At 35.1% G+C, this 20376-nt stretch overlaps 1 protein-coding gene across 2 annotated transcripts in view; it reads right to left on the bottom strand.

The window, feature by feature from the left end:
* Window positions 1–19775, bottom strand: part of ralgapb (Ral GTPase activating protein non-catalytic subunit beta) — a 30949-nt gene extending 11174 nt beyond the window's left edge. For both annotated transcript variants that reach the window (XM_051112278.1, XM_051112279.1), the window contains exons 1-14: window positions 19616–19775; window positions 16292–16499; window positions 14301–14503; window positions 13282–13448; window positions 12568–12754; window positions 10843–10974; window positions 10560–10738; window positions 6694–6845; window positions 6366–6573; window positions 2474–2675; window positions 1857–2024; window positions 1656–1770; window positions 1397–1544; window positions 58–122 (exon numbers count right to left, since the gene is read on the bottom strand). In XM_051112278.1, coding sequence (XP_050968235.1) covers window positions 58–122; window positions 1397–1544; window positions 1656–1770; window positions 1857–2024; window positions 2474–2675; window positions 6366–6573; window positions 6694–6845; window positions 10560–10738; window positions 10843–10974; window positions 12568–12754; window positions 13282–13448; window positions 14301–14503; window positions 16292–16468 — 2103 coding nt within the window. In that variant the 5' untranslated portion in view covers window positions 16469–16499; window positions 19616–19775. The remainder of the gene's footprint in view (window positions 1–57; window positions 123–1396; window positions 1545–1655; window positions 1771–1856; window positions 2025–2473; window positions 2676–6365; window positions 6574–6693; window positions 6846–10559; window positions 10739–10842; window positions 10975–12567; window positions 12755–13281; window positions 13449–14300; window positions 14504–16291; window positions 16500–19615) is intronic.
* Between the last annotated feature and the right edge of the window lie 601 nt (window positions 19776–20376).

The following is a 20376-nucleotide window of genomic DNA, read 5'->3' as shown; positions in this document are numbered from 1 at the left end:
CTTGCTGACACTTCAAATCTATATCAAGCTCTATCATAAATAAATACAAAATTGTACCACTTCAGCTTGAGCACCAACAGACTCCAACAGAGCCGAATCCTGGACAATATTCAGCATTGCCGCTGTAAAAAGAGGCAGGCATGCAGTTATTATTGACACTTATTATTATTAAATGTGCATACTGTAAATCACACTAAGCAATAACTCACAAAAGACAATTTATTACACTTAGAGATTTGGCCGGCAGGATGAAAAGTTGACATGACGCATATCACTACATCCTTATTGCTTTTTATAAAATTATTTAATAATAAAATTAATAATAATAATAATAATAATAATAATAATAACAACAACAACAACAACAATTATTATTTTTATTTTTGTTATGTAATGTCAACATTAAGAATTATTCAGCTTTTATCAAATAATTTAACAATAATAATAATAATAATAATAATAATAATAATAATAATAATAATAATAATAATAATAACAATTATATTTTTCTAATGTAATAATATAGAACATTAGTACAGTTAATTAGCTTTTATACTACATACTTTCATACTGCTTTTATGGCTTATTGCTTTTATACTTTTTTATTATTAATAATAATTACAATAACAACAACAATAATAAAAATAAAAATTATTATTTTATTTTTGTAATTTTAAGACAAAATATTAAAAGAATTATTCAGCTTTTATAAAATAATGCAATAATAATAATAATAATAATAATACAAATATTTTTTTCTAATTTTTCTAATGTAATAATATAAAATATTAGTTTTGCTTTTATACTACATACTTCCATACTTACTGCTTTTATGGCTTATTGCTTTTATAAAATGATTTAATAATAATAATAATAATAATAATAATAATAATAATAATCATAATTATTATTATTATTTTATTTTTGTAATGTCATGATGATGATAAAAGAATTATTCAGATTTTATAAAATAATGTAATAATAATAATAATAATTATGATTATTATTATTATTATTATATTTTTCTAATGTAAGTATATAGAATATTAGTATTGTTAATTAGCTTTTATACTACATACTTCCTTATTGCTTTTATGGCTTATTGCTTCTATAAATGATTTATTATTAATAATAATAATAATAATGAATTAAATATTAAAATAAAAGATTATAATTGTTAACATTTTATTTTGTTATTATAATTATTATTCTAAAATACTGAAATAATTACTTGGCTTAACTAATGGCTAATGAATATTTTATATACAAGTTCAGTTACAAGTTCTATCACGGGATTGAATGCAGCTCATCTACCCAGATTTCAGAGCCTGAGCTATGTTTTATAATATTTCACTTGGCAAATCAGTAAATGGACATATTGAAGAAGCAGTCGTACCTAGTATCATCTGTGTATTGATCGAGTCTGTCTCTGTTTGCAGGGCGCCAATCAAAATATTGACCAATCGCAGCTTCAGGGAGAGGAAGGTGACCGCCTTGTCATGGAGCGAGTTATCATCATTGCTGAATTTCCCTTCCAACAGAACCTGCAAATGTAATTAGAAAACCATGTGCTATTACATTCGTATTTGTATCTAAAAAAAAAATTATTACAGAGAAAAGTTCTAGACGCTAAACCCAGATCTAAAGCTTTTTACCTCTGATTTGACGTTGCCAAAGTGGTGAGGAAGAGGAAGCATGGACAGCAGGATATGGATAGAAGCTCTTCTCAGCTCAGTGGGGTTCACATACGATTTAAACTTGGACAACTCTCTGTTGGCACAAAATAAACACGCATTCAAAATTGAGTGTGTAGATGTATTTTGGATCCGATTTCTCAGAAAGAAAGCATCGCTCACCGATCCGGTAGGATGGTCTCCAGTGCAGATATGAAGTAAGGAACCACAACGTTGATCCCTTTAAGATCAGAGCAAAACAGAGCCGAAGAGTTCAGAATGATGCTGGCTAGAACCGGCCTGCAAATGAAGTCCGATATCTGAAGACCCTGGATGAGGACCATGTAGAACCTGACAGAAACATCAGATAGAGAACAGAGGTTAATTTGTTTAGTTACACTAAAGTTAATAAGAATTAAAATTGTTAATGTTTCTGAAAAAAGTCTCTTCTGCTTACTAAGGCTGCATTTATCTGATCAAAAATACAGTAAAAATTGTGAAATATTATTGTGATTTAAAATAGCAGTTTTCTATATGAATATATGTTAAAATGTAATTTATTTCTGTGATCAAAGCTGAATTTTCAGCATCATTACTCCAGTCTTCAGTGTCACGTGACCCTTCAGAAATCATTCTAATATGCTTATTTGCTGCTCAAGAAACATGCACAATTTTTGTGGAAACAGTGATACATTTTATTTTTCATGATTCACAGATGAATAGAAAGTTCAAAAGAACAGAGTGTTCTTTTGTAACACTATAAATGTCCCTTTTGGTGTAATTACTGAAGAGGCAGTTACCTGGACAGGTACACTGGAAGTATCTCCTCTCCAGTCTTCTTACTGCAGAAGATTCTGCACAGCGTCCCGCACGCTTCGGCTCGACCGGACTCGTAATTATCGGGAAACTCATTGGCGTCAAACATGGGGTTGGACACCATGGTGTCCGTGGACATTTGAGACCCTTTACGTCTCAGTTCAACTCCAGCTTGAGTCGCCAGGGCTGAGAAAGAGAGAGAAAGACAGAGAGAGACAGACAGGGAGAGACACAAGCGCAAACACTCAGTGATGCTTTCACATGCAAACCGCAGAAGGCCAAAACAGGGATTACCGACAAAGAGATCTTCAGACAGGCAGGGGAGTAATTATTATTATTAGCTAAATTCGACTGTAAGGCATAAAGATATTAAGATGTTCTAAACATCAACGTCATGATTTTCTGTAAAACTGCTTTAAGATAAATGTGCTAAATTAATATAATCGAATTGACTGAACTGCATATTAGTTTTATTTTTAATACATACAAACTTATTATAGTTAATTAGCCTTTATAAAATAATGTAATAATAATTATACAAAATTATTATTATTATTAATACTGTTTGAATATAATATAAAATAGTACAGTTAACTAGCTTTAATAAAATAATTAAATAATAATTATTATTATAACATCAAACTACCAACTCACATCTTTAATTTAATAGCAATAATTACAGTATAAATTGCATAAAGTTTTATTACACACGCAAAATATGCAGAAGCACTGAGACAACTAAGTCTTAAAATGCATATAACATACTGAGAAATAAAAATGTTGGACATTCTGACAATTAAATGCTCATTCTTTAAATATTTACAATACCGGCCAAAGGTTTGGAATAGTTACGATTTCTGAATGTTTTTGAACATAACTTTCTTATGTTTACCAATACTGCGTTTATATTTCAAAAATACAGTAAAAATTCTGAAATATTATTACAATTTAAAATAGCAATTTCCATGTTAAATATATTGTCAAATGTAATTTATTTCTGTGATCAAAGCTGAATTTTCAGCATCATTACTCCAGTTTTCAGTGTCACATGATCCTTCAGAAACCATTCTAATATGCTGATTTTCTGCTTAAAAACATTAAAAAAAAAATCAACATTAATCCAAACTTCTGATTAAAATACTACGAAAAATATTGAAGCTATAAAAAGCTATAAATATTGAAGTTACAGAAGATTTATCCTTCCACAAGAGCTTATTACATTTGCTTTACTGGACATCTGCATAATTTCATTTGCGGTAGGAAGCGAGTGCTAATCTAATGGGACCTTTGCTTCATCAGCACGTTTGTATCTATTTGGAGGAAACAGTCTTGTTCGGATCACACGAAATCGCATTGCGGTGCCATAACGTTCAATCGGGTTTGCGCGCGAGCGGCTCGAGACAGAACAGAACACGCTATTTGACATCTCCTGGTCAGTCTCCCTGTTATCAGAGCATGTCAGTTGGATTTCATGTCAGACAAACGTTGATTAAATGCCAATTTCTAAAGTCCAGCATCCTAAATTAAGACAATAAGGCACAATATGGCTGAAACGAATTGCACCAACAACCACGACATGCAGAAATATCCATACAAAACATAAAGAGAACCAATGAAAACGGAGGAAATTAATCAAAGGCTAACGTAAAAAACAAAAGCTGTCAAATCAACGCTGGGCAAAAACTCAAAATAAGATTGGTTGGTGTGTTTCTTTGGAGAAGATCAGTTAGTAGAGGTCCTTCAGGAGATGGTATGGGTAGGAGCTGGTTTTAATGATGGCGGGTAAGTTGAATCGAGGAGAAGGATCAAGCGCAACAAACATTCTCGGGTCACGTGACGCTCGTAAAACGTCGGCGCGTCGGTGGTCTCGTCCCACCTCAGGATCCTGAATATTTGTTGCAGTTGAGCCGATGAGATTTGGGCAGCAGTCAAAACACTCCCCGGACCTTTAACTCAAGCAGTGTATGCGCAAGTCTCTTGCCCCAAGAAAACAAGTACTGCAACAATGGACGAGTGACAGTGTCAACGAAAGAAAACGAAAAAGATTGAAGTAAACAAACTGAAATGAACCAAATAACTGCAACTGGTAAAGCTTGTGTTCCTACTTACAAGATTTATAAGAAAGAAGAATTTGGAAAAATGTTGCTGCAAGATAACAGAGATAAAATGGAAACAAATCAAAGAACAGCAGTAGTAGAGTTCAGTAAACTATTCAGACGTTTCGTTCTGCTTTTGTGCTTTTAAAGACAGGGAGACCATTGAAAAATTTCAGTTACCCATCATGCAAAAATGAAAACTGAACAAAAACAATGCAAGTAAGGAAAAGATGTACGCAATGCTATTAACAACTCCACAGAATGATTTCAATCAATTTACTACATAAAAAAATAAGACTAGATTAATGACACACATTCTCAATAGTTGCCATGAGTGAAAACGAACCTAACCATATTAGAAAGCTGAATGTTAACACATCATAAATCTACTTTCACTTAACATACATGTAAAAACAAATGACAGACAATTTCAATTAACTGACTGATACTTGTTTGACAACTATTATGTTTAAATAGAGGAATAGTTCAGGCAAAAATGAAAATTTTTCTGAGAATTTAATCACCTTCAGGCCATCCAAGATCAGATTTGGAGAAATATAGCATTGCATCACTTGCTCACCAATGAATCCTCTGCAGTAAATGGGTGCCGTCAGAATGAGAGTCCAAACATCTGATAAAAACATCACACATCCACAAGTAACCCACATCACTCCAGTCCATCAGTTAGAGATGAGAAGCCAAAAGCTGAAACAAATCTATCATTAAGATGTTTTTAACTAAAATACGAGTCCATAATCCATAATAACGCTTCCTCCAGTGAAAAAGTCCATCTCACATTAAAATCCAGCCACGTTTGTTCAGAGCTGTTTTGGCTTGTAAACAGTGCTTGATCAGTGCAGATTTCTCTCCTGAGTCAGACCAGACCACTTTTTCACTGTAGGAAGCGTTATTATGGATTAAGGAGAGGTATTTTTGTTAAAAACGTCTTAATGGTGGATTTGTTTCAGCTTTTGTCTTCTCAAGATGTTGGACTGGAGTGTTTACTTGTGGATTATTGTGATGTTTTTATCAGATGTTTGGACTTTCGTTCTGACGGCACCCATTCACTGCAGAGGTGAGCGAGTGATGGAATGCTGCATTTCTCTAAATCTGATGAAGAAACAAACTCATCTACATCTTGGATGACCTGAGGGTAAGTACATTTTCAGAAAATTTTAATTTCTGGATAAATAATACATTTAACAAGTATTTGGGACAGTTTCAAAATCTTTTACGACTTATCAATGATTCTTCAGTTTTCAAAACTGTGAATTTTGACTAAATATTTTACAACATATTGTGTTCTGCATTTACATGTACGCATCTGGGAGACACTTTAAATCCAAAGCGACTTACATTGCATTAATGTTTACATTTGAACTGGAAATTGAACACATGACCATGGCTTTGTTTGCACCATGCTCTGCTGTTTGAGCTGCATTAATGCAATTTGCTGTTATTACACTGAAATATAAATGTAATTTAAGGTCTCTATGTGTGGCGAATCAGATCAGGATGTTTGCATACATACATTAAAATCCATAACATTAAAACTTACTGGATTTGCAAGATCTCAAAATTCAGAATGACTGCTTCACAGCATCTAGCTAGTGTAACAACACTGGAGACGAACCCTGAATGTGTACAATCTTGCAGGTAGGAATATTTTGTAATGAAAAGGAAATTAAAAACACCCTCAACAGGTAAAATAAGTAGAGAAATGAAAACAAATGAAAACGGGGTGACTTAGTATTGATTATAACACGTATTGCGGTCTTACCGGTCATGCTGCTGTCTCTGCTCAGGCCAGAGTGGAGTTTACAGTGAACCAGCGCAGCATCAAACAGCCACTGGCCAAAAAGATTCAGCACACTGTTGACCTTTGGCCGGGTCGGAGCCGGCAGCGGCCGCGGCTCGGAGCTCGTCTGGTTTGGGCTGGAGAGAGGGGATGTGGATGACGGCTGGTGCGACACTTTGGTCTGTCCAGTCTGTGGAGCGGAGAGTAAATTACGCAGTCAACATAAAAGGGAATTAACTTCTGAGTGAAACAGGATAATGACCAAAAAAGTAAAAATGCAAGGTAGGGTTTCTGTTTTTCATGCTCATACCGTTGAGGCTTTGCTGGTTGTCTTGGCCACAGCGGTGGGGCGGTGCCTGCGGTTATGAGGGGGTGTAGTGTTGGTTGTCGTTGTGGGCGTCGGCATACTGAGCCGATTGACAGGTGTGGGCGGAGCACTGTCTGACCGGGGCCGGGAAATACCTGTGAGACAAATCAAATAGGTGAAGAAGCAAGAAAACCAAAGAATTAAATCCAATGACGCGTCAGAGAATACGTCGACACATCAGAGATCGCGTCTGGACACATATTCAGCTATAAAGCACCTGCCAACATGCCCAGCATTTATTTAATTGCAGGACAACATCTCAGCAGATCCATTTCAGCCCTAAAATATGAGAAAATGCAACATGAAAAAGGCTTTTTAGATGTTGCGTCATCAATTAAGACAGCAGACAATCAAACGTAAGATACTTCTTGGATTTTGCCATTTCAACGCCATCAGCAAGGCCAAACAATTCAGCTCTGTGAAACACAATCGCTAAACAAAAATGCATATTTTGAACCCTTTGCTGGATAAAACACTTTAATGTGTAAAATGAATATGTATATCCATGATGCTTCATGGCAAGGTCAGTGATTGGGTCAGTAGTGCAACATTCACCAATTTAAAGGAATTGTTCACCCAAAAAAATTAATTAATCATCATTTACACTCCCTCATGTAGTTCTAAACCTGTATGACTTTCAATCAGTGGAACACTAACAGGTTTTCACTTCAAAGCCGTCGGATGCCATTGGTTCTCACTAAGCTAACATGATAAAACTGCCAACAGATAACTTAAATGCATTGCACAAATACATAGATCTACTTCTGTATTGTTGTTTTTTTGTCCGGATCAAGGTATGCTTTCATTGCATGTAAAAAAGAACGGCATGAACATTCTGCTAAACATCTTCTTTTGTGCTCCACTGAAGAAGGAATGTCACAGGTTAAACTCACATGATTGGGAGTAAATGCTTTTAATTTTTGGGTGAGTTATTCCTTTAATCCACAAATAATACTCTTGAGTTCAAACACAGACGTCCCTCGCATTATGAGCCATTGTTTCACTATTTTCTTCTTGAAATTAAAGTTTGCAAACGATACTTAATGAAAAGGCAGAAAGGGCTGGAAACAAGATTGCATTTTAATTCTAATCCTTAAATTCCAGAACTCTTAGGTATTGTGTGTTAAGTTCTTAATTAGGACTTGTTTTGAAAGTCCACGTCTGCGTTTTGCTTATAACGCGAGTGAAACCTGTTCACAGCATTTCAAACGAAATGCAAACAGACACACACTCCACTAGAAACAGAGACATCAGCATCAGTGATGCATTACCATACAGATCCCAGCTCAGCAGCTGATTGGCAGTAAATGCTGGAAAACCCTGCATTCAAATTTGGTTATTTGCCTAAAACCTTTGCGCACATACTGATTGGCTGGCACAAGAAACCAATCTCCCTCTTTGACATTCTAGGTTCCAGAAAGCTCCACAGACAGATTTAAAGCGACTGAGTATATTGATTGTTGTTTGTAAAAGTGGAAAGCTGATATTTTAGAGCCATTTCATCATGTATACATCCATCTGAGCCATATATTTATAGATTTAAATTTACATTTAATCATTTTTTTTTTTTTAGACTTTAAAATGTAAAATTTTTATTTAATTTAATCTAAATTTATTTGAGAAATTTTAAACTTGCATGAGTAGCATAATCTAGAATTTTGATTATCTCAAAGCTACAGACAGCAACTAAACGACACATTTTAATTTCATGAGGTCTTTAAATCAAAGTGCCATTTAAATGCCAGTTTGATTTGGTGTCTAAATAAACGATAGCTCGAATAGAAGTAGACTGGATACCAACCAATAAGTATGTTCACATTCAATCTGGGCAACAATTTACTTTTGCATGGGAGCAAAAACAAGGCAATTAACAAGGTAATTAACAATGGATAATTGATTACCACAACACACAAGGACTTTTGATTAAAAAAAAAAAACACCTTGCAAAATCTACAACCCTCATCAAACTCCCTCTTGATTAGTCAGAGGCATGTATAAAATACCATAAGATGGGAGTCTGTCTCGAAAATGGTTCCGAGATACAGCAACACCTGGGGAAAAAAATTTGGTTACACAGTAACCTCAAAAAGGAAGAATTACAACATATGAACATAATTTTGTAATCTCCAGCTTGGAAATGATTTTTATTTCCGTCCCTAATCAGGATGTGCGAGTTGTAGCCCTTCTATTGCACCCAAACACCTCCAAAATCAGTGTGTTGGGTAGTTAAGCCCACGGTTAGTCACTAACTGATTGGGTTTGGACAGGTTTAGTGTACCTATAGAGGGAAGTCTGTCTCGAATATTGCTCCTAGACACTGTGACCCCTGAGGAAACATAAAACAAGACCTCTGAAAAAATGTTAGGAGCTTGTATGAACACAACATGTCAGGCTATGTGAACAAACCACTGAGCATGTGGAGATAAGATTAATAACAATCACAACTAACTATACTGCGATGTGACAGTCTGGTCACAAAAACAGTGGAAGGTCAGACATTTCACTCCTTATATTCATTCTCAGGATTAATTTTGACTAAATATCCACTTAAAAAAAAAAAAAAAAGAACTAATTGCTGCATTCAGCAGCGGACGGAAGCGTGTCAAGTATGAAGAAATTAATCAAATCAAGCTGATTTTCTATTCAGTTTAAGTTCTGATTCCAACTGCCTGAACATGCTCGAACTTATAATTAAACCAAAAACCAGACTGTGCTCTGCTTTCAGAATAAAGTTACAGTCACAATGTCCTTTGTGGACTGATTGATGCCCTTTTTCCATTGAAATGGTGCTGATACTCAAGAATAACGATCGAGTCAAATATATCACGTTGCAATCGCTGTTCCTAGTTTTGAGAATATATTTTAACATCCAATGTAATTTAACGCAGCTACTTTATGATTACAATCTGGCTTTGATGTAATGATTAGAGGTTCTTTAAATAGACACTAAAATATTACGATTTTTTAAAGGTTTTTGAAAGACGTCTCTTCTGCTCACCAAGGCCCCATTTATTTAAGTCGAAAATACAATAAAAACTGTAATTATTAATACAATTCAAACTAGCTCTTTTCTATGCGAGTGTGCTGTAAAATGTAATTTATTCCAGTCATCAAAGCTGAATTTTCAGCATCATTACTGTCACATGATCCTTCAGAAATCATTCTAATATGCTGATTTGCTGCTCAAGAAACATTTCTGATTATCAAAACAGTTGTGCTGCTTCATATTTATGTGTATGTCACCATGTCAGTGAAAAAAGGGCTAAGATTGACAATGAGAGAACTGCATAGTTGTATGAGTACCAGAAGAGGGCAGAGTTTCACGACACTCGAGTTTCTTACAAACAGCAACACCTAGAAATGGAAAAACAGTCAAAGGTGGTGTTCATACATCACTGCGACTGAAATTCAAATCAAATGATGAGAAAAATCAAACCAAAAACACTAAAACAACATCTGAGATTATTGGTTGATTGGTGTTTTAATGCCACGCCAGCTTTCCTGACTATTTCCATGATGAGCAACAAGTTTAAATGCTACAAAGGACAGAACTTTACTTTGGATAAATACTCCAAAATGGATTGAGCTTCGACAGTATTTGCTGAGCAATATAATTTACATCAGAAATTTAAATGTAGTGCAATAAAATAATGTGTATATGCAGAGGTGTTAGGGAATGAACACAACATTAATTTACCATGGTATTTGCATGCTACTTTATGGACTATCATGGTAATACAACCACAGTAGCAGCCAAAAAACCAATGTATTTCTTAAGAGGGCTTTGTAATATGGCACACAGATCTTACCGAGGAAAGCATCCACGAGGCAGCTGACGCCCCTCATCGCTCTGAAGAAGATCTGAGGCAGCTGTTTGAGGCAGGGGTGCTGAATGACCTCGTGAGGAACGCTGTTTCCCCCCAACAACTGCTCCTGAAACTTTGGGGTAGAACTCACTATGACGGGATTGCTCAGGTCCACGGGGTTACTGAAGAGGAGAGAAATAAACAAACAACTTAGGTAAGTAATTATGATCGGAATGCATCCAGCGGACTGGGATAGTAAGCAAATGACGTCAGTTTGACTGCAGACCTGAGCATGTGTAGAAATCGATACCACGTCTGAGCCACACAGTCGTTGTCCATCTCAGCGGGAATGAGGCTGGAATCTTCCTCTGGCACTTTAAACGGAGGGAAGGACGGGCCATACATGAACCGCAGCAGCCTGTGTGAACAACAAAGCAAATAAGACAAAGGTCAACAAGCAAAAGCATCGACATTAGTAAAAAGGTAGTCTGTTTTATCAATTCCTGTGCTAGTAACATCAAGGTCATGTCATTCAATTTCAAAAGAATGCATGCTCTGATAACACGGATAGCTTAATGCAATATAAGTCGCTTTTGATAGAAAGTCAAATGCATAAATATAAAAGTAAATTCATCCAAATTAATAGCTATATAGCAACATCCTGATGTGAAAAATTCTATTTCAAACTCACTGGTACCAACTTTATGACCTTTTTGGTTACCTCCACTTTCAGTAATTTTTTTATTATTTTTTTTTATTTTATGGTATTTAAATTTTTTTTTGTTTTGTTTTAGAATGTGCAAAAGTACATTTTTTACATTTTTAAAACAAATTTCTGTTTTGGGATATTTGAATAAATTTTGAGTTCATACAGTGCAATCTCAATTTGTATGACTAAATTGTTCTACAATGAATCATTTTCTTTTTTGAGCTTGATGTCTCTAAAGTAAAGGATTCAAACCAGTTTCTTATTTGCAACTTTTAAAGAAATTACATATAAATTATAAACTATAAACTACTATTAAATTATAAATTTAGAGATTAGAGGTACAAACCGTCTACTAACAAAAGCATTTATGACCAGCACCAAAAATTACCATCTAAAATGTTATCACTCTCAAAAGTTTATGGAATATTCCTCCACCAAATTTTTAAAACATGAAGAACAAAATTACGATGTGGCTCATACGGTTTATATGATCCTGTGGGTGACTCAATGAATATGCAAAAACAGGCAAATACTACCAGATTTTTTTTTTTTTTTTTGGCAAATTTAAGTATACAACATATTTTATATAAAGTGGTAAAAGTTCTTTACATAAAATCTTTTTTTTTTTTTAATCAGAAAGGTAAGAAATAAAAATAAAGGAGGTAAAAACATTTACATTTGTTTCAAACTCTCTGGTGTCAACTTTATGACCTGTTTGGAACTTCTAAGTTTTGGTCACCTGGACTTTCAGAGGAGGGACAGAAAACTTATATATATATATATATATATATATATATATATATATATATATTTTTTTTTTTTATTGTTGTTGTTATTTTTTTGGTGAACTATCCTTTTAAGGATGTGCAAAAGCACTAATTTTTAAACTCAAACGGCAGGACAATGCAGTTACTTTAAAACAAATTTCTGTTTTGGGATATTTTTAATGAATTTTGAGTTCATACAGTGCAATCTCAATTTGTATGATTAAATTGTTATACAATTTTTCTTTTTTTAAACTTGCTGTCTCTAAAGTACAGGATATTAACCTGCGTTTCTGCAAACACAAATGACTGTGTGTTAAAAACAAGTGTCCTTCCTACTTTGCTGCAGGTCTGACTGTGCATATCAATTAACTCTCTAGACAAGTGCATTAACAATGAAAGAGCCAAGCTATCAGCTAGAAGCATATATCTGCTGCTCAATACGGTGCAGTAATGATATTCTGTGTTGTCCCTGTTAAGTAAACTATAAATGATAGAACAGAAATAAAGCTGCAGCTAATATTCAGGCCTACAGCACCTGGAAGTGAGAGCAGCGATGACTTTACTCCACTGCTCCACCACTGGAGGGTGATGCCTCCAGTTGGCCAGCATCTCTCGGGCCGTCTTCCAGTAGGGCGGCGTGGGGAAACAGCGGGTGCAGGCCAGGAACCAAACCTCAAACAGCACGCTAATCAACTTCTCTGCCAGCTTCTCGGCTATTCCACCTACAGGAGACACAACCAGCCATACCTGTCAGCCAGTCTGCATTTACATGTTCAGCTTTATCGGCAGCACTAGTGGCATAATGGCCATTCATTCTGACTTATATCTAGTTTTTGCTTAGAAAAACAATGAGGGACATTACAGCCTTTTCAAATGCACTTCAAAAGCAGAAATGTGCAGCATGTTTTTGCTAAAATATATTTAGTTAAAAATGTATCAGACAACTGCGAAGTTAAAATATGACTGGTTGATATTTTAGCATATGATCTCTTTAATAAACTCTCATATTGATCTGATCATGTGTGGTTGATTAAATTTTTTTTTTACACATTTCTGTGTTTTTTATCTTAAAACAGGAAACAAAATTACATCAAAGGAGGTTCATTTGCGTACTGCACACATTCAGTTTGTTTAGATGCAAAACATGCACCTTCTCTCATTTGCTTGTCAGTCAATGTTAGATCTAGTTTAAAATAGTTTACTATTTTAAAGGAACATCACTGTGCTTATTCACGGCTGACGTACGCACCTCCCACAGTGGGCGGGGCTAGTAGCGTGTCATTGATGCGCAGCAGGAAGAGGAGCAGCACCTCCCACGTCTCTCTGGCCATGCCGGACGAGTCACGTGCCAACTTCTGCACTGCAGACAGCACTTGCTGACACAATTTAAAGTGCACCAGGCTGAAGTGCTCTGGTCTGAAAGAAAGAAGCATGTATATTTAACATCATGAAGCACAAACAGGAAGCTCTATACTTCTTGACTGCTTTTTATTTCACAAGATGACAAGTGGCTCATTTAAATAAATATCACAACATCAACGTAGCATACTAATGTTTGAATGATTGTGCAAAGTGTACAGTATGAAACATGCAGTATGCAGTGTTCAGGGCCCTATGAAATCTTTTCATTTTTTTCCCAGTTTTTTTCCAAATTCCATTTTTTCCATTTTAATTTTTTTGGACTCCTTTTTAATGGTTAGATTAAATTGTATTTATCAAAAAGCATGTCTTATTAAGTCCTATTGATTAAAATCATGAAACTTAAACAATTTAACATCAGTTTATTAAAAGTTAAAACAAAAATTACGTTTAGGGCCTTATGAAATGTTTGATATGAAATTCTGTGTTTTAGCATCTGATTATTTAAATGCATAAAAACCAGTTTAATTTATTCTTACAATAGTCTTGTACAATGTTTATTTTTCTCATAAATTCTGTGTTGTGTATTTACTTTTTTTTTGGTTGTAAAATGAAGTTAAACCCTTAATTTCATTTATCTTCTAATTAATGTTTTGCGGCTTAATATTTACAAATATTAGTCCATATCACAATTTGATTAAGGTGTAATGACCTAGTTTGGACTGAATTCATCCAAACTTTGACAAATTCCGTGACATTCCACGTTAAACTGTAAATTCCGGTTTTATGACTGGATTCTGCAATTCGCGGAAATCATCAATTGCGTTCAAAAGTGTTCATCAATGCAGTCATGAAGGAGTTTACGTGCACTGTGCATCATGGGTAACTGAAAGCATAAGCTGAACACACCTGGGCAGGAAAAGGTTGTGCAAGTGTTTCAGGATGGTTTGGACGTAGAGGTTAGGCTCTTTAATGATGGGCTGGGGTATGGAGTCTCTTGGAGACACTAGGGCCATTATCCAGTCGGTGTAAACATCCACACACAACTTAACCGTGTCTCCATCCAGCGGGAGCGTCAGGCCGTAACACAGCACCTCCATGGTCCATTTCACCTGAGGAGGACAAGCACAGCATTAGATGAACAAATAACTACCTAAACTGGTTTGAGATGGATTGACAATCCCTGAGCTTTAAAGAGAGATGTTTGATGACTCTCTCATGCACGTTTGTGAGTGTTTCGCACTGGTTCGGTCAGTAGGAAACAGTAAAGTGGTGCATTTACTGGATATGCATTTTTATATGATTATTTTCCAAACAGCATCGGTCGCCATGGGCGGCAATAAGCTAGATCAGAGGTTAGAAAAAAGGTCAGGAAAAAAATCTGAGGCCGAGAGGGAATTGACAGGATTTCCTCTCCTCTTATCACAGTACACAGAAGCCTACAGGAACCACACGCACAATACAATGGAAGTCAGTACGACACACACACACAAGCAAATGACGTTTTTTTATGCAGCACCGAAACCCACCCAGATACACAAACAAACAACAGAGAGAACTAAACACAGTTTAAAACAGACTTGAACGTCTGCTCTAATAACATCACAGCATGTCTCTCATTTTACAGCAAGACATAACCTGAGCAGCGTGTTTTGCTTCTAACCAAATTATGCAAATAATCGACTGAGGAAACAACAGCGCTGGTCTTTAACTTCCTAATAAAATCTAACTTTATTAGGAACTTACATGGTTTACGTCAAATAGAGCTCATAAAGTCAATTTGTAGGCCAATCTGGAGGGCTAATTCACCAACAGTAAAATGGGTTTTTAGAGCAGCAGTTTTAGATTTCTAAATAAAAAACGATCAGTGGTTTGTATTATTTGAAGAGATATTTTAAAGCCTCTGTTTTGCTAAAAAAAAAAAAAAAAAAAAAAAAAACTTTTACAAGGATGTTACATGCTTGATGAATTAGTCCTTATTTTGCCATTTTTAAAGAACAGAGGCTTTAAATTTTATGTATCAGGTCTGATGGGATATAATTTATGCTTCAGAACAAAATGCAAAAGTCTGTCTAGCAATGTTCACGTTTACGTATAACTCATAAATCAATGGCTAAAAAAAAGTTATCATCTGCAATGTTTTTTTTTTTCTTCATAGTTTGTGGAATATTCCTCACATTAAGCAACTAAAGTTTTCAAATTTGAAGAACAAAATTACAGTTTGGCTCACATGGTGTATGATTCTGCGGGTGATAAAATGAATATGCAAAAACTCATTAATATGCAAAAACAGCTAAGAACTACCAGGTATGGAAAAAAAAAAAACATTTTAGGCAAGGCAAATTTATTTATGTAGCACATTTCATGTAGTGGTAAAAGTGCTCTACATAAAATCTTTTTTCAAACTTAGCTAGGAAATAAAAATAAAAGAGATAAAAACAATTAAATATAGAAGTAAATAACTAAAATTAAATAATAGTTGTACATACTGTAAAAGGACATGAATAGTAAAATTGTAAAAAAAAAAAAAAAAAAAAAAAAAATGTTTAAACAAAAATAATGCAAAATACAGCTGCATCATCAGCAAAAAATATTTATGGTAAACTTTCTCAGTCAACCTGTCATTTGCAGGCCTGGTAAAAAATTTAATTTGAATCACTTCAAATTAAAAAAAGCATGTGAAAAAAGCAAGTCCTGTGGAAAACAAACATTTTCCACCCAAAAAACCTTGATGCTGCTCTTGAGCTCAACAGAAGTTAACAGTTAACAGGTTGTACGTCTGAATTAATTCAAACATGCCACCCAGTAAGTCAACCTTGAATTCCTGCCGCAGCCTCAGGTTTGAATTCAAGACTCTTCACAGATGTGAGATGCTATGAAACACAAAAAACACTTCTTACCTCCTTGTCAGTCTTGAGGAGGCACTCAGATGGCACTCCTCCGAGGCTGTTTCCCAGCGGCCGCACCACGGCGTTTGCCACATCACGACCCACGCCGGCTGGGTAAGTGTGTAGGACGCTCAGATGGCCCTGATCGCTCTGGACCACGAGGTGTAAAGACCGCCACTCAGAGTACATGACCGCGACTTCTACTGGATCTGACTGCGGCCTGAGGAGAGACGCAAACCAGACACGTGTTTAGAGGTTTATTCAGAAATAAGAGAAGTAAAAAAACACAGGTAAACAAAATAATCTTAAATAGTCTTTGGCAGCGTTTTATTTTTAATTCTGCTTTAGGAAGAAAAGTACACACACACACACACACACACACACGCGCACACACGTTTGTTTTTGTGAATTGTGGGGACTTTCCATAGACTTCTATAGATTTATACTGACCAAACGATATTGTCTATCCCCTAACCCAACCCTAACCCTAAGCCTAGCCCTCACAGAAAACATGTTTGCATCGTTACAGTTTCAGATAAACATCATTTACTATTTTTAATCATTTTTTAACATTGTGGGGACTGCAGGCCGGTCCCCACAATGTCAAAAATGTCAGGTTTTACTATCCTTGTGGGGACATTTGGTCCCCACAATGTAGCAAAAACAAGTACACACACACACACACACACACACAAATACATACATATAGGTCAAAGATGATAAGGGGTTTTCAAACATCAACACAATAACATTTCAATAAAGCTTTAATTAATTTTTTTTATCTGAGCAACTAATAAAATGATTGTCATATATTTTTACCATGATTTACAGAAGACACCCACAAGTAGCAGATCAGTGTAACAAAAAACAAGCAGTTCAAGTACTATCAGACGTTAAAATATAATGAAATTTAGTCTGCTCAATTCTTCTTTTATATATTTTATTATATCAGAACAAGTATGTTGTGTCATTTTTGCATAAATCTGCTACACCGAATGATGATAAAAGATTATTTCACCTGTATATTGACATTTTATTTTCACAAAAGTTACTTTACATTAAAGTAAACATTAAAGTAGACTCTACTGGCGTTTAATATGCTTTTATGTATATAAATATTTAATCAATACATAATATTTATGTATTTTTTATGTACTTATTTATATACACACACAAAACTAATTTTTATTTAATTTAAATCTATATAAATTTGCATAAATATATATAATTTACAGTAAAACAGCTATATTATGACATATACTATTACTGTGCTATAAAATGACTAATTTTGGTCATACCACCCGTCCTGTTAAGAGGAACAAGCTTTCTCTTATCAGATCAATGTCTGCTGTCACATACAGAAGTGATGACAAACCACGCAGGACAGTGTTTTGACAACATCACAGAATGTTCTGTGTCGATCACCTGATCCTAAGCTCATCTGACATGAGGAACTGTGATTTGAACTATCAGTTAGTTTCATCTTACTAAACAGAAGAACAGCAAAGGTGGATCTAACCAATTATAGAAAAACCTCTCAACTTTGATATTACGCAGACGCTCCCTACGAGCCTCGTCCTTCTTCTAATCTACACACAATCTGAGCGCTCTGCTAATATTAGAACCAAAACTTTAAACATGGAGCTTCGCCAAATGGATCTCAAACCCTCAGAAATAACACCACTTATCTCTTACACAGTATAAAGATTAAAATTCACATTGCACAAGAGATGCATGCATATATGTGACCCTGGACCACAAAACCTGTCATAAGGGTCAATTTTTCCAAATTGAGATTTATACATTATCTGTAAGCTGAATAAATAAGCTTTCCATCGATGTATGGTTTGCTATGATATAACAATATTTGGCAGAGATACAACTATTTGAAAATCTGGAATCTGACAGTGCAAAAAAATCTAAATTTTGAGAAAATCACCTTTAAATTTATCCAAATAAAGTTCTTAACATTGCATATTACTAATCTAAAATTAAGTTTTGATATATTAAAAATAGGAATTTTACAAAATATCTTAATGGAACATGATCTTTACTTAATATCCTAATGATTTTTGGCATAAAACAAAAATCAATAATTTTGACCCATACAATGTATTTTTGGCTATTGCTACAAATATTCCCCAATGACTTAAGACTGGTTTTGTGCTCCAGGGTCACACACACACATACATATACATATATATATATATATATATATATAAATGTACTTATTCATGTATGTACAAATTATTTTAAAACATGTACATGAATATATAAATACAACATACACACACATTATACACTTCTGTACTGGTGGAAAAAAACATATACCATGCATTTACATGTTAATCTAAGGTACTTCAAAGAATACCATGATATTACCATGGTATTTTAGTTTCAGAGCATTTGTTACTATACAAATATAGTATGCATTCTCTTACTGAACGACCTCCGATATATGAATAACAGTAAAATCTTGCTAAATATCACGTCCAGATGATGTTTTCAATTCGACTTCCGTAGCCGCTGTGTTTGTTAGCCTCTGTGCTAACCGATCGGATACGAGTCAATGAAGCTTTAAACCCTAACACAAACGTCCACATTCATATTTACATATTTGTTTTACGTCCTTAGACAATTTATATTCAAATTATACTCATTTTATACCTGGAGGGCGAAACGTTACAGACTATTAGCAGCTCGCGAGCTAAGCTAACACAGAATGATTCCCAATGCTGACTGGGATTAAAACCACGAATTTATTGCTAAACGTTCAAACAGATGAGCGAAAAACAGAATTACCTTCCCTGCTTATGAACAAACCAGGCAAAATATTATATCTTAAGTAGTTTTTGACGTTTTCCAAGCTTTGGCGCGAATCAATCACATACATGTTTGTTTGACAGCTGATTTCAGCTTCACAAGCGCTTCAAAACAAACAAATGACAGCTGTCAATCATCATTCACTGTTGATCGTGCTTTCTTCAAAGTCATTAACCTTTAAAATCTAATAGATAGTATTAAATATCTTTGTGTACACTGTAGCAGGCCGCAATGCGGGACTGTGGCGGCGTGTCAAAATCTACAGCGCTCACTAACTAGATAGCGCACTTAGAGTCAAGACAAATATGCATGAAGCTGCGAAGTAGGCAACTAGCACATTTCCGTGTCTACTTTAACTCAAAGAATTTTCTAAGCAAGCAGCACACTTGGATTTCAAATTACAATGCCCCACAGTGCTGTCTGCCTAGGCAGCTCGCTAGGTTTTGAGACGCGGCCCATGTGACAGTTGTCCCAAACGGACACACAAACGGACGTAAGAATAAACGGCGTTACCTGATTCAGTTCACATATCAATCAGTCGGTCGTTCGGCTAGTTTTGCGGGGAAAGAGGGTTTGATCGAGCAGCATGTTTGTCGGTAGATCCGATGAGATTAGATCCGCTCCTCCATCGTCTGCACAGGCGGCGGGGGTTTGGCTGGCTGCAGTGGCTGATGTGAACGAATCGCTCGTTTGAACCGATTCCTTCCAATGATTCAATCGCACAGATTCGCAAGCGTTTGTAAATCACTCGACTCAGTGCTGTGTGAGGTGGATACTTAATCATAAACAAGGCCACAATATTGTCTCTCAGGTAAGAAATAAACACAATCACAGTGCCTAAACTAGTCAAAACGGCCAAGTTTATATATTTCGTCGAAATTGCTGCGTTTAACATTCATTTAACTGCAGAAAAGTGAACGTCAGACAGTAATACTATGGTAATTTGATGAATATAATTACAATTTAAGGATGTTCATTAAATGGCATAAATGCTAGTTCAGTACCTCAGTAATTCGGTGAAATTAGCATAACAGGTCAACATGTTCCAAATATGGGCATTACCTTTATTTTACTTGTTTTATTCGTGAAATACCACTACAACACTCGAAAATAATTTCAAATCATATCTGTTGGAATCTCATTAAGTTGGCTTGAGAAAGATCTACTATTTAAAAAATATTATTATTCTTCTTCTTCTGAGCCAAATTTCGGTATCTACCTCCTCCTAGAGCTTTCAAGCTAGAACCACCAAACTCGGCCCAGACCTTCAGACT

Source organism: Labeo rohita, chromosome 6, assembly GCF_022985175.1.
Source record: "Labeo rohita strain BAU-BD-2019 chromosome 6, IGBB_LRoh.1.0, whole genome shotgun sequence".
In the NCBI taxonomy this organism is placed as follows: domain Eukaryota; kingdom Metazoa; phylum Chordata; class Actinopteri; order Cypriniformes; family Cyprinidae; genus Labeo; species Labeo rohita.
The sequence above is the reverse complement of the archived record's forward strand: the minus strand, read 5'-3'. Positions and strand labels throughout refer to the sequence as shown.